Source organism: Chrysochloris asiatica, unplaced genomic scaffold (assembly GCF_000296735.1).
Source record: "Chrysochloris asiatica unplaced genomic scaffold, ChrAsi1.0 scaffold00057, whole genome shotgun sequence".
Classification (NCBI taxonomy): Eukaryota; Metazoa; Chordata; class Mammalia; order Afrosoricida; family Chrysochloridae; genus Chrysochloris; species Chrysochloris asiatica.
The window spans coordinates 10,826,396-10,839,490 of record NW_006408575.1 but is presented as its reverse complement, the minus strand read 5'-3'; the positions used below and the strand labels follow the sequence as shown (position 1 = coordinate 10,839,490).

General features: G+C 39.2%; 1 protein-coding gene across 1 annotated transcript; it reads right to left on the bottom strand.

The window, feature by feature from the left end:
* Positions 1-3,338: 3,338 nt before the first annotated feature.
* On the bottom strand, positions 3,339-12,390 carry MFAP3 (microfibrillar-associated protein 3). The gene is made up of 2 exons (XM_006863908.1): positions 11,932-12,390; positions 3,339-4,132 (listed from the first exon to the last, which is right to left on the bottom strand). The coding sequence occupies exons 1-2, from the start codon at positions 12,224-12,226 to the stop codon at positions 3,339-3,341; spliced, it is 1,089 nt and encodes a 362-aa protein (XP_006863970.1). The 5' UTR covers positions 12,227-12,390.
* Between the last annotated feature and the right edge of the window lie 705 nt (positions 12,391-13,095).

Below are 13,095 nucleotides of genomic sequence, written 5' to 3'. Positions count from 1 at the left end.
GGTTTTCTTCCTCTTGAAAAGTAACTTTAGAAAGTAATACCAACTCTGATTAAATTTTAACTAATTTAACTAGTACTAATTCTGTTATCAATGGCACCATAACCTACATAACCTAGAAAAAGTAAACAAGTGACTTTGGTCACTAAACTAAGTCGCTCTTACTTTTCTATAATTTATCTAAGGTATCTAGGAGTAGCTTATATTTATAATTATATAGTATTGTGCAAACTAATATCTTTTCCCAATATCTCCTGTATTTTTCAAAAGCCCTATTCCCTAGGACTTTAAGCATTAAGTAACACTAACTTTGACTATGAAAATATATGGGGTAAAGCCATACTCTTTGATGTGATAAGATACATTCTAAGAAATCACCTGAAACTTGCTGTATTAAGACAGGGTTGGAGATACTATGTAAAGACTTGAGAGATATTCAAGTAAGATTTTATGATTTTTATTTTTTCCAGAGAAATACTGAGGGAAGGAAAGTGTTCTACAGACAGCACTTAACAACAACAAGGTATGTTCAAGAGCCCCTGCTCTTATAGCCAAGTGTACAAAAAGTACAGGTCTATGAGCCAAGGCAAGCTTTGGCTAAATGATTGGTAGCTTTTGTTTAGCTCCGGAGGTTTCCATGGAAACAGCCTGAGAGACAGAAAAGGCAGTATTATCGTCTTTATCCACCGTCATGGACTGATTTGTGTCCCCCCAAAATATGTGCCTGGGGTTGGAGTCCTAGTGGGTTAATGCACTGCACTGCAAGGTCAGTTTGAACTGAAAGACCAGTAGTTCAGTCTCACCAACTGCTCCTAGGAAACCCTGTAAAAGTCACAATTAGTAGGAACTGACTTCATAGCACTTAACAACAACAAAGCCCACTTGTGAATCGGTTGTTTTTGTTATGTTAATGATACAGGACTAGTGTAGGCTATTTTGATTCAATCTCTTCTGAGACATGTTGTTGTGTGTGCGTAGAGTCTGTTCTGACTCATAGTGACCCTTTACAGGGTTTCCAAGGCCGCAAATCTTTATGGGAGCAGAAAGCCTCATCTTTCTCCTGCGGAACAGCTGGTAGTTTCGAACTGCTGACACTGAGGTTCGCAGCCCGATTTGTAACCACTATGCTACCAGAGCTCCTTCTTCTGAAATATAAAAAGAGACTAAATGAGCAAGATCGAAAGCAGAGATGAAGGAAGATTGATGCCAAGCCACAAGGAGATCTCCAAGGAACCAGAAACAAGGCTGAGGAGCCAAGAGCAGGAAGACAAAGCTTTCTCCTAGAGCTGTTGTTGTCACGTGCCAACGAGTTGGTTCTGACTAATAGGGACCCTGTATAGGGCTTCCGAGGAGCAGCTGGTGAGTTTAAACCACAGACCTTGCAGTTCAAACCGAATATGACTTCTAGCTTCTTAAACTGTGAGAAAGATAAATGTGTTTGGTAAAGCCCTCCATTTATGGTATTTCTGTTACAGCAGCACTGGGTGACTAAGACAGCTGTAATGCCATCTGACAAAACTGCACACTGATTCATTCATGCCATCCAGAGCAGATGGACTACTTCTGGTACGACTGGACAAAGAGAGGCATGAATTCTATTTGGTCACACTTTGAATTTCCTGCCTTCCTCCATTTGAAACCTTAAAGTTGTGATAAAACATTTGCTGAGTATTTCCGTTAAGAACCTCTAGTTCAAGTAATGCTTCAAAGATCAGAAGCCAAATTAAGAAACATGAAATACCAAATGGTGATCTATTGCCAAGTTCATAAAATTAGATGTCACCAAGCTTCCTGTAGTTGAAGAAATTATTCTGAAGTTACTTATAATTCTGTTCTATCAGCTCTCAGCCAGGTATGAAATGCTATCTTAAGTGCTTATTATATATAGTTGAACCAGGTAACATCACAAATAATTTTTCCCTTCTTTATGTGAGATGGTGATATAGTGGTTAAAGTGCTTGGCTGCCAACCAGAAGATCAGGGGCTTGAACCCACCAGCTGCCTCAGGAAAGAAAGATGTGGCAGTCTGCTTCCATAAATATTTATAGCCTTGGAAACTGTTGTTAAGTGCTGTGCCATGGAATTGGTTCTGACTCACAGCGATGACCCTGTATAGGGTTTCTGAAGAGCGGCTGGTGGGTTTGAACTGGTGACCTTCCAGTGCTTATCCTACAGTGCTACACCAGGACTCCCTGGGAACTCTTGGGAGCAGTTACATTCTGTTCTACAGGGTTGCTATGAGTTGGAATTGTCTCGACAACAATGGGTTAACACGCCACCTACCATTATTTAATCTTATTTCAGGTATGACTTCTCAGAAACGCCACAAAAGTAGCCCTACCTTAGAATCCTGAATGTGAAGTACATGAAAATAAAAACCACCTCAATAACAAAACAAGAATGGTCGGGAGGCATGCAACCTTGAGCACCATATTCAAGACCACAGAGGGCAAAAATGTAGATGGGGGGTCTAAAAAAGAATCCATGTCTGAGTTTTTCCCTGGAATGGCAGCCCTAGTAAACACCCAGTTGTAGAGTCCAGTACTTTTAAAAAGGAAAAGCCTGGCAAATTGTATTAGCAGACATTTCCAAATCCATGATTGATCAGACACAGACAATTTGACGCTGTTTCTTACTCTAAGGTTATTGGAGGCATTATTCCTTAGGAACAAACTGCTCAGTTTGCCAGTTGGGAAATCACTGACAACTTCAATGAACTAAATGATGCCTCATTAAGTTCAAAAGACATGATATACCCCCAAATTGGACCAATTTACTCATGGAAAGTAATTCCCTAATGAGCAGTTAGTTCTCTGATGTCTACACATACAACTGAATGCTTTTTAAGACAAAACAGCTGAAGAACACCCACACAACTATGCATTATGTTATTGGTGTGGATACCTAAATCAGAGAAAAATTCTGAAGGGCTTAGTTAAGAGTGCACTGAAGAAGTCAGACACAACTTTGGATGTCATCTAATACAAATTCCTCATTTTACTGATGGGAAAATAGAGACCTATCAAAACCAACCAGTGGAAGAATCATGACTAGAAGAGAAGCTATAGGTCTCTGACTTTGGGTACTTCCTCCATCATGTTTCTCTCTCAGGCTCCTTTAACTCTTAATGTGTATCATTTACTCAGGGAGGGGGAAAATGACGGAAGTATCAGATAGGAAAAAAATTGCATTTTTACAATGATTTTAGCAACTCATGTCCTGATGTGCTATTAAAAGGGAAAAATCCCATTCATCTTTTAGTAAAAAAGTTATTTCTTCTTAGAAGCAAGTTCCTTTCCGGAGAGTTTTTAAAAAAATCTTTTTGTAGGTACTGGCATCGCTCAAAGCTGGCAATTTTCATATGCTCCATCTTTGTAGTTAGGGTTAGATTCGGCTGAGGCCACATCATCAGATGGGCTGCAATGGCTGCTGTCTTGAGAATCAGTATCAATACTTTTGGTCTCTGACTGAAGGTGTACAGAGACCTGAACTGCTATCTCCTGGCCTTGCTCATTCAGAGAACCATCATCAGAATCACCTCCTGGTGAATTACTCCGGCCCATCTCTGGGTTGATAACATAGATGCTGCCTTGAGCATCCAAGGCAGGTCTCTCTTTAATTCGTTCTCCCATTTCATCTGGATCATCTACTCGCACAGCTTCAAACATCTCCTCAACAAATGCCCGGCAGTTTAGGATAAGAGGTGGCAAAGGAACACTTCTCGCCAGTTCTTCGATGTAACGAGCAAACTCCATGGTCTTAAATTGTGTGACTTTGGCAAGCTCCAGAGTCTTGGCTGAGGTGATAATGGGGATACGTTTTGCAATCTCAAAGGCCTTCTGAAGTTTCTCAGCCCCTTCAGTTCTGAAGAATTCATTGATGGCCTTCTCAGTCTTGCGAAGATGACTACTCATCATGCAGAGACGTGTGACATTCAAGATGAGCGTGATGGTAAAGGCAATCAGGCAGACAATCATGTAGTAGATACTCATGTCTCCTGAGGTGAAGATAACACGTAGGGTAACAGAGTAGGAAGCATGGATTGGAGAGGTGATGAAACATGTATAGAGCCCACGGTCATCAAAGGCTACGCTGGTGATATTCAGGAAGTTCTCAGAAACCAACCATTTTCCACCTGATAATGCAACAGAAATTGTAAAAAAATTACAGCATACAGAATATTAGTAATAATATGCCAATTACCTTTTCAGTATTCCACCACTTCAAATTTAATTTCTCTGTTAGGATCTACTATTTGTTTAAATCATGTAAGAAAGGGCAGACTGTTATATTACAATTCAGCACTCAACTAGCCTTGAACTTAAAAAAGAAACCAGGATCTTTCTTACCGGCACTAAGGATTATCAGAACTACCTTTTCGCTGCTAGATATAAAGGCTTTCACAGAAAATAATGACTAACTTTTAAGAAATATGTTTATATGTCTCTGTGTGTATCTATCTCACCATCTCTACGTATTTACTTTCATAAAATAGAAGGATATTATCAAAACTGAAAAACTGGTTATCTCTGGAGTAACAGGTTAAATTCACAGCCATCAAATTGATTCTGACTTAGGATTTTCTTGGCTATAATGTGACTCATAATGATCCTATATAAGGGTTTCAGAGACTGTAAATCTTTATGGGAGTGACAGCCTCATCTTTGTCCCTCAGAGTGGTTGGTGACTTCAAACTGCTGACTTGTTAGCAGCCCAATATTTTTTATTTAATTGTGTTTACTAACTTTCCATAATAAGCTATATAAGAGGTGGCACTGTAGGATAAGTACTGAACTACTGCAAAGCCAGTAGTTCAAACCCACCAGCGGCTCCATGGAAGAAAGATGAGGCTTTTTGTTCCTGTAAAGATTTACAGCCTCAGAAACCCTATGAAAGGTTGAAATCGACTTGATGGCACTGGCTTTAGTTTTGGGTTTTTAATTATTAACTGGCTAATCTGGCATGCTTTGCACATGTTAATTTGTTTGGTTAGGAGAGATCTGTTGATGATGATCCTGGTTTCTGGCAAGAGTAACTGATGTAAAAGCCAAAAGATATGTTTTGGAAGTCAGGGTAAATGAACAACTTGACAAAGTGAATAAAGTGTTGCCCTTAAGTAGGTACTGTTTAAAACCTAAGCCATGCTGTCTCTCCCCCATACAAGAAGGCATCTGCGTTCAAAAACGTACATACAAAAATACGTACAAGAGCAAAGTGCACTGTCTACCTTCTTGACTCCATGTCCTTTAAAAACTTGACTCTGTCGGCCCTATACTCATTGTTTTTTTAAATGTCTTACTGTGAATTATGTGATAGTTTACTTAGGAGACCATTAGCTTTACATTCATCCTATCATATATTGTTTCATTGCCATGGTTACAATCCCCTCCATGCATCATCAACCAATCAAAGGGTATATACTACAAGTCTGCCCTCCTGGTCATCAGCTCACAGCCCCTCTCCCTCTCTGGGTCTAAAGTCCCCAACTGCTACATCTCTCCACATCATCATCTCTGCCTCCATCTCAGGCATCACTGCTTCTCTGGGTAGGGTCCTGCACTCCGCTATTCTCCCTTGATGGTCCCAGGGACCTCCGCTCCTAGACTGAAGAGTTAGTCACTCCCCTCCTTGTTATAAAACGTCTACCTTTATATTTCTAACTCTCATCAGCAGTCCTGATAACAATTATTCACTATTGTATCACAAGAGATCTATCCACATTTCATTTCATCAGTCCAGCCTAGACAGATTGGATACTACTGAGTGGAGATTCTACCTTCCTTCACGCCCTCTGAATCTAGGTTCCCTCTTGAAAGTTTGTAAGCTAGTCACTTCTTGCCTTTGTAGGGTTCTCCCCTCCCCCCCACCCCATTTCCTATACTCACTTTTGAGGTGAATTCCCAAAGTACTCTGTGCTTCAATTATGAAAGCCACTCAAACATGAGATACATGGACTAACATGAGGTGTGGTTAGGTTCCAGTAAGTACACTTCATGTCTCAGGGGAGACTGGGTGATTGATTGTTACACATCATCTCAGTGTCTAATCTTCAAGATTTCTCTCTCCCTTTATTTTCTATGGCCTGGATTATTTTAGTGGCATATGCATTAATAAGCATGCTAGAATGACACCATTTTCTAATCATCAAAATTTACCTAAATTCTTTATAGTTAAGAATAAATCACTTTATTAGTACAAAAAGGAAAAAAAAAAAATAGGTGGATATAGCTAGTAGCCCATATGCTTCTGTTCAATCAACTTGAAACTATGAAAAAGATACCCTCTGAACACACAGTATTATGAAATACGCATACTCCATTCTCAACCACTACACTACAACCACTATCTAAACCCTTTATTTCACTTGCTGATAATAGCTTAAGATTTACAAACGTTAAACTAGACTGACATGCTCTTTAAACTCCTCTCACTTGCGATTCATAAAATTTAATACAATCTTCCAGAGCTGCTGCTGAAAGCATCAATGATACATGTTAGTGGTTTTCAAAGTAACAACAAAAAAAGAAAGTGAAACCGCCATTCCACTTAGTTGGTCTTGTCCTAACCTGCAGCTTTGTTTATGTATCCATCTGTCTATACTAATGACATTGATTGATAACCCAAATCTTGGATACATCCTATAGCCAGGGAGATAAGAGTTGAGTTCAGTGAGTTCCAGATGTGGAACCCCAAATCATGTTCAAAATATACATTCTGGGCACCAACTGATTATGATTCAAAAAGTCTTCATTTTTAATTAGTTGATGGGAATCACTGATCTAGCTTGGTTTTTGTTAATCTATTTCATTCTATGATGCACTAATACAAATAACAAAAAGAAGAATAGAATAAAGTATGATACAGTTAAGTGACTGAATGTGGAGAAAGGATCCTTGAAAGCAAACCCAGGTGAGATAAAGAACAAAAGGGCAGTCTTGGCCCATAGTATCCAATGGCTGTTGAGTTCATTCAAATCAGTACAACCACACGTGCTGTAGAACAGAACCACTCCACAGGATTTTCTTACCTATAATCTTTACAGAAGCAGATCATCAGGCCTTTCTTCTCAGGCTCAACTGGGTGGGCTTGAACCACCCACCTTTAGGGCCAATAGTTGTGTGCAAACTGTTTGTGCCACCCAGGAACTGTAATGGTTGTCCATGAGGTAAGTGAGTGAGTGGTTGGGAAAATAAGACTTCGTGAATGAATTGTGGAAGGGCAAAAACAAAGGAATGGGAGGGAGGAGTGCATAAGCCAAGTAAGCTGGATAGTTTTGTTTAGCCTAGCTTTTCAAACTGTTCTGACAAAGAAGCTTGTAAGTTCACTGTGAAATAGACAGAAGACTAGACTATCATTTCAATGTTGTATTTTTATATCAATGTTTCTCTGAGTGGGGTCAAAGATCTAATATTTATTCAGAGTGCTAATTATAAATAGTTTCCTGAATCAGATACTTTAGTGGGTGGGTGGGGGGGTGCCTGGAAATCTGCATTGTGACAATACTTTTTGTGCACTGTCTCAATCATGAGAGTTACAAACTGTTTGATAGCCAACACTTTGGAGTGTTCCTGCCCAGGGACAGACTCAAAGGCCACCTTGACAGTCACAAATAAATCCCAGCTACATTAGAGCTAGATCTACAATTCAGACTCACCATAATTAGTTATAAGAAACAGAGAAGAGGTGATGTTCTAAAATAGTGTCGTCTATTTAGAGATTAGAGATCATCTGAAGAACAGACTTGATACATTAAACACTAAAGACCGAAGACCAGAAGAGTTGGGGGATGACATTAAGAACATCATACATGAAGAAAGCAAAAGTCATTAAGAAGACAAGAAAGAAGGAAAAGGTAAAAACTGATGTCAGCAGAGACACTGAAACTTGCTCTCCAGCATAGAGATGCTAAAACAAATGAAAGAAATGAGGAGGTCTAAGAGCTGAACAGAAAATTTCAAAGATCAGCTAGAGAAGATAAAGCCAAATATAACAACAAAATGTGCAAAGATCTGGAATCAGAAAACCAAAAAGGAACATTTCTCAAGCTGGGGGAATTTAAGAAAAATTTCAAGCCTCGACTTTTGTTATTGAAAGATTGAGTCCCTGGGCATATTATTGAATGATGCAGAAAGCATCAAGAGAAGATGGAAGGAATACACAGAGTCACTGTACCAAAAGGAAATGGTTAATGTTCAACCATTTCAAGAGGTAGCATATGATCAAGAGCCAATGATACAGAAGGAGGAAGTTCAAGGTACATTGAAGGAACTGGCAAAGAACAAAGCACCAGGAATTGATGGGATAAAAATTGAAATCTTTCAAGAAAGTGAGGCGGCACAGGAGGCACTCACTCATCTCTGCGAAGAAATTAGGAGGACAAATATCTGGCTGACTGATTGGAAGAGATCCATATTTGTGCCCATTCCAAAGAAAGGTGACCAGTTGGAATGCTGAAATCATCGGACAATCTTTTTGATATCCCATGCGAGTAAAGTTTTGCTTAATGCAGAAACGGCTACAATCATACACTGACAGAGAACTTCCAGAGATTCATGCCGCATTCAGAAGAGGCCGTGGAACGAGGGCTATCATTGCTGATGTCCGATGGATCTTGGCTGAAAGCAGAGAATATCAGAAAGATGTCTACCTGTGCTTTATTGACTACGCAAAGGCTTTTGACTGTGAGGATCATGACAAGCTATGGACAACATTGCGAAATATGAGTATTCCAGAGCACTTAATTGTGCTCATGAGGAATCTGTACCTAGACCAAGAAGCAGCTGTTTGCACAGAACGTGGGAATACTGAATGTTTTAAAATTAAGAAAGGTGTGCGACAAGGTTGTATTCTTTCACCATAGTTATTCAACCTGTATGCTGAGCAAATCATCCGAGAAGCTGGGTTCTGTGAAGAAAAACGTGGCATCAGGATTGGGGGAAGACTTATTAACAACCTGAGATATGCAGATGATATAACCTTGCTTGCTGAAAGTGAAGACCACTTAAAACATTTACTGATGAAGATCAAAGAGCACAACCTTCGGTATGGATTACATCTCAATGTAAAGATAACAAAAATCCTCATCACTGGACCAATAAAATACATTCTTATCAATGGAGAAAAGATTGAAGTTGTCAAGGACATCAGTCTTCTTGGATCAACTATCAACACTCATGGAAGCAGCAGTCAAGAAATCAAACAATGTATTGCATTGGGCAAATCTGCTGCACAAGACCTTTTTAAAATGTTGAAGAGCAAAGATGTCAGCTTGAGGACTAACATGCACATGACCCAAGCCATGTTATTTTCAATAACCTCATATGCATGCGAAAGCTGGACAGTGAATAAGGAAAACTGTAGAAGAACTGATGCCTTTGAGATATGGTGTTGGAGGAGAATATTGAAAGTGCCATGGGTTGCCAAAAGAACCAATAGATCCACTTTGTAAGAAGTACAGCCAGAGTGCTCCTTGGAGGCCAAGATGGCCAAACTTCGTCTCTTATACTTTGGACATATTGTCAGGAGGGACCATTCACTGGAGAAGGATATCATGTTTGGTAAGGTGGAGGGTCAGAGAAAATGAGGAAGACCCCCAACGAGATGGATTGGCCAAGTGGCAGCATCGATGGACTCAAGTGTGGCAACAGTAGTGAGATTGGCCCAGAATCGGGCAGTGTTTCATTCTGCTGCGCATAAAGTCGCTATGGGTCAGTACTGACTTGATGGCACCTAACAACAATAACATTTGAAACGTAATGGGAATTCCAGAAGCAAGTAACTTATCGAATAAAATTTTATAGATGTATTTAGAAAAAGTAAAAAGAAATAGGTGGAATTAATTTTAGTATCTTATTTTACCCAATATTTAAAATATTATCATCTTGACATATAGTCAATATTAAAAGATTGTTATTGTTATTAAGTGCTGTTAATTTGGTTCCAACTCATAACGCCCCTGTATAAGGTTTCCAAGGAGCGGCTGGTGAATTTGACTTGTCAACCTTGCGGTTCAAACCGACCTTGAGGTCAAGTGCTTATCCTACGGTGGCAGGAGTTTTTCCTTTCTCTCTTCGAAAGTTTTTGATCCAGTGTGTATTTTATAGTTACTGCACATCTTAGTTTGGACTAGTATCATTTAAAGTGCTCAATCGTCATGTTTACTACATTGGACAGTGAAGTAAAAACTACCCTTAAAGAAAAAATTTCAGAGGGATCTATCTCTGAGTTTTGCCTGATAGCAAAACTCAGATTTAAGAAAAATTTAGCCCAAAAAATTGAGCTTTAGAGAGAAATTTTAGTTTTCTTTATGCTGGTTACTTAAGTTTAGGCCAGTTTACAGTAATTCTAGTTCTGTTCTAACAATTCAAAGTTTTCAGTCTCTTGGTGACCAGCTATTGTTCACAGAAGGCTAAAACGTTTAATGTATATTTCCAAAGGAACTGTCATCTGCTTCTTTTTCTGTTTTCCATCCTACTAAAATAGCTAAAGGAACTCTGGTGACGTAGTGGTTACAAATCAGGCTGCGAACCTCAAGGTCAGCAGTTCGAAACTACCAGTTGTTCCGCGGGAGAAAGATGAGGCTTTCTGCTCCTGTAAAGATTTACAAACCTCGGAAACCTTGTGCAGGGTCGCTATGAGTCGGAACAGACTCCATGGCACTTAACAACAACAAAATAGCTAAATATCCTTGAAATTTCAAAAGGCTAGACTATCTTTCTAACAATAAAAAAAGACAAAGGAGCCTTTTCTAAAAGTATAACTTGTGGGGTTCCCAGGATTTAATCTTTATCCCATTCGCTTTTCACGGTGATTTCTTTTTGTGGTGTTTTAACTAATGAAGTCCTGGTGCAATGCTGTGGGTTACTGTGCTAGACTGCAAAGTTGGTTTGAATTACAAGGTCGGTGGTTCAAGCTTACCAGCCACTCCTCAGAAATCCTATACAGGGTCGCTATGAGTTGGAACCGACTCAATGGCACATAACTTAAAATTACTCATCGAAACACTGGGTAAGAAAAGAGTGTGGGGTTGTATGTACTCACAGGTCCACAAATAGGAAAAACTAGTAAAAACCTGTGAAAAATAGACCTTGATTACACGATAATTATGTGATTTTGGAGACCGATGCAGGATAAACTCCTGCTTTCAAATGAATTAAGATATAGAATAGAAAAAAAGAGCTAGAAGGTTCTACAGAGCTCCTCCGTAACAATCTTCTAATTCTCAGAGGAGTTCCAAGTTTTCTCATTTTGAAAACATCAGAGACTTTTCTCCAACATTTGTCTTAACTCATTTCAGAACAACATATTAAAAAAATATATATATAACAAACTGACGTTAAGTCGAAGCCAAATGCTTCTGGCTGCATCTTCACAGGGCCAGTACTGTTGTCTTAGTGGTCGGTGATGCTGGAAGTGAGCCATTCCTAGCTTGCACTGCTGTATGCAGCAGCCCTGTGCCATGAAGAAGGAAAACCAACTCACCAGGAGGAAGGAAACAGCTGACTGCCACCATGGGAACACAAACAGCTTTTTATTTAGAACTATTCTTTACACATTTTTTCTACTAGTTAAGGAACTATTTTGCATTTTCTGATAGGTCTAATACTTCAGGACTTTGGTACCTGTTCTTTGAAGCTTTTTATTGAACATACCATAAAACCAAGAAGACAGATCTAGCAGGACAGGAGTAACCTTGACTAATCACACTCTGGCCCAGTTACCTCAAGGACTCCAGATGCTACAATGGTTAAGAGCTCAGCTGCTAAATGAAAGGTGGTGGTTTGAACCCAACAGTCACTCCTCAGTAGAAAAAAACTGGCCAACTGCTCCCATAAAGATTTTCAGCCTTAGAAACCCTGTGTGGCAGTATTACTCTGTTCAGAAGACTGCTATAGAATCAACGTGACTGCACACAACAACAACAACAACAGTTACCTCTGCCTCTGTCATCCAGTTGCTGTCCTTTGGAGTTGTACCAGTGGATGTCTTCATGATGTCTGACGGAGAGAAGACACTCGATTGAAACACTAGCTCCCTCTCTGGCTATGATGACACCATCACCGGAGCTGGAATCTGATGAGAGTTCAAAGCTTGGGGGAAACGATGCATTGGAAGAACTGTCATTTGTTCCCAGTAGGGACATTTGGTTGAAGTCTACATCTTCCAAAACAAAAGCAGCTGGCACAATAATACTCACCACTAAAATGAAAAAGCAACAATATGGCTTCATGGGAAAATTAGAGAAAATCTTGTTCAGATATAGAGAATTCAAAAGCTTTTTATACTATAACAAGATCACAGTGTGAAATTTATTATTTGATACTAAGTCTTCTGAAAAAGTGGTAGATGCAGGTGCACTTTGATGTCTTCAGTATGAAAAGATGTGAGTGGAGACCAACCTAAAAAAAAAAGTCAGATATAAAATTTAACTAAGCCTCATAATGGAGTGAAAGTATATATGTTCTACAGCTGAATAGATATGAAATTGATTAGGGTAATTGGTGTTGACATCAGGGAGGTAAATTGGCTGCCTTCTAAAAGTCTCACATAGATGGTTGAAAGAGCACTGAATTAAGAAACAGTACAGCTAGATTCTGCTCCTCGCTCTGCTACTAACTAGCTGTACGACCTTGGCAAGTAGCATTATCTCTGGGCTTGTTTTCTCATCTGTCAAAGGGGGGAATGGATGAGACAGTCTCTAAGGGCTCTTCCAGTTCTGAAGTGCTATGATTCTATTTCACTTTGACAAATTCTATGCAACAGGGAGCCAATGCAGACTAAAATATTTAGCTTAATGATCTTTTATTTCAACCTGCACCATTACCATCTGTTGTTATATAAATAATGTACATCAACTGGTACAGCATAATCATGGCCATGCAGCTCAAAATTTGAGTAATTCAAGTGCATAGATACATTAGATATAAATAATGCAGGAATATTTGAGATAGCACTTTTTTTTTTTTTTAATTTTAACATTTGAAAAGGAAATTGCACTTATTGAAATACATAATAGAATTACTAACTCCAGAGACTACAGAATCTCTCTTGGGGCAAGAATGTTAGTCAAAAAAATTTCCCTTTAATAGTTTCTTCAAT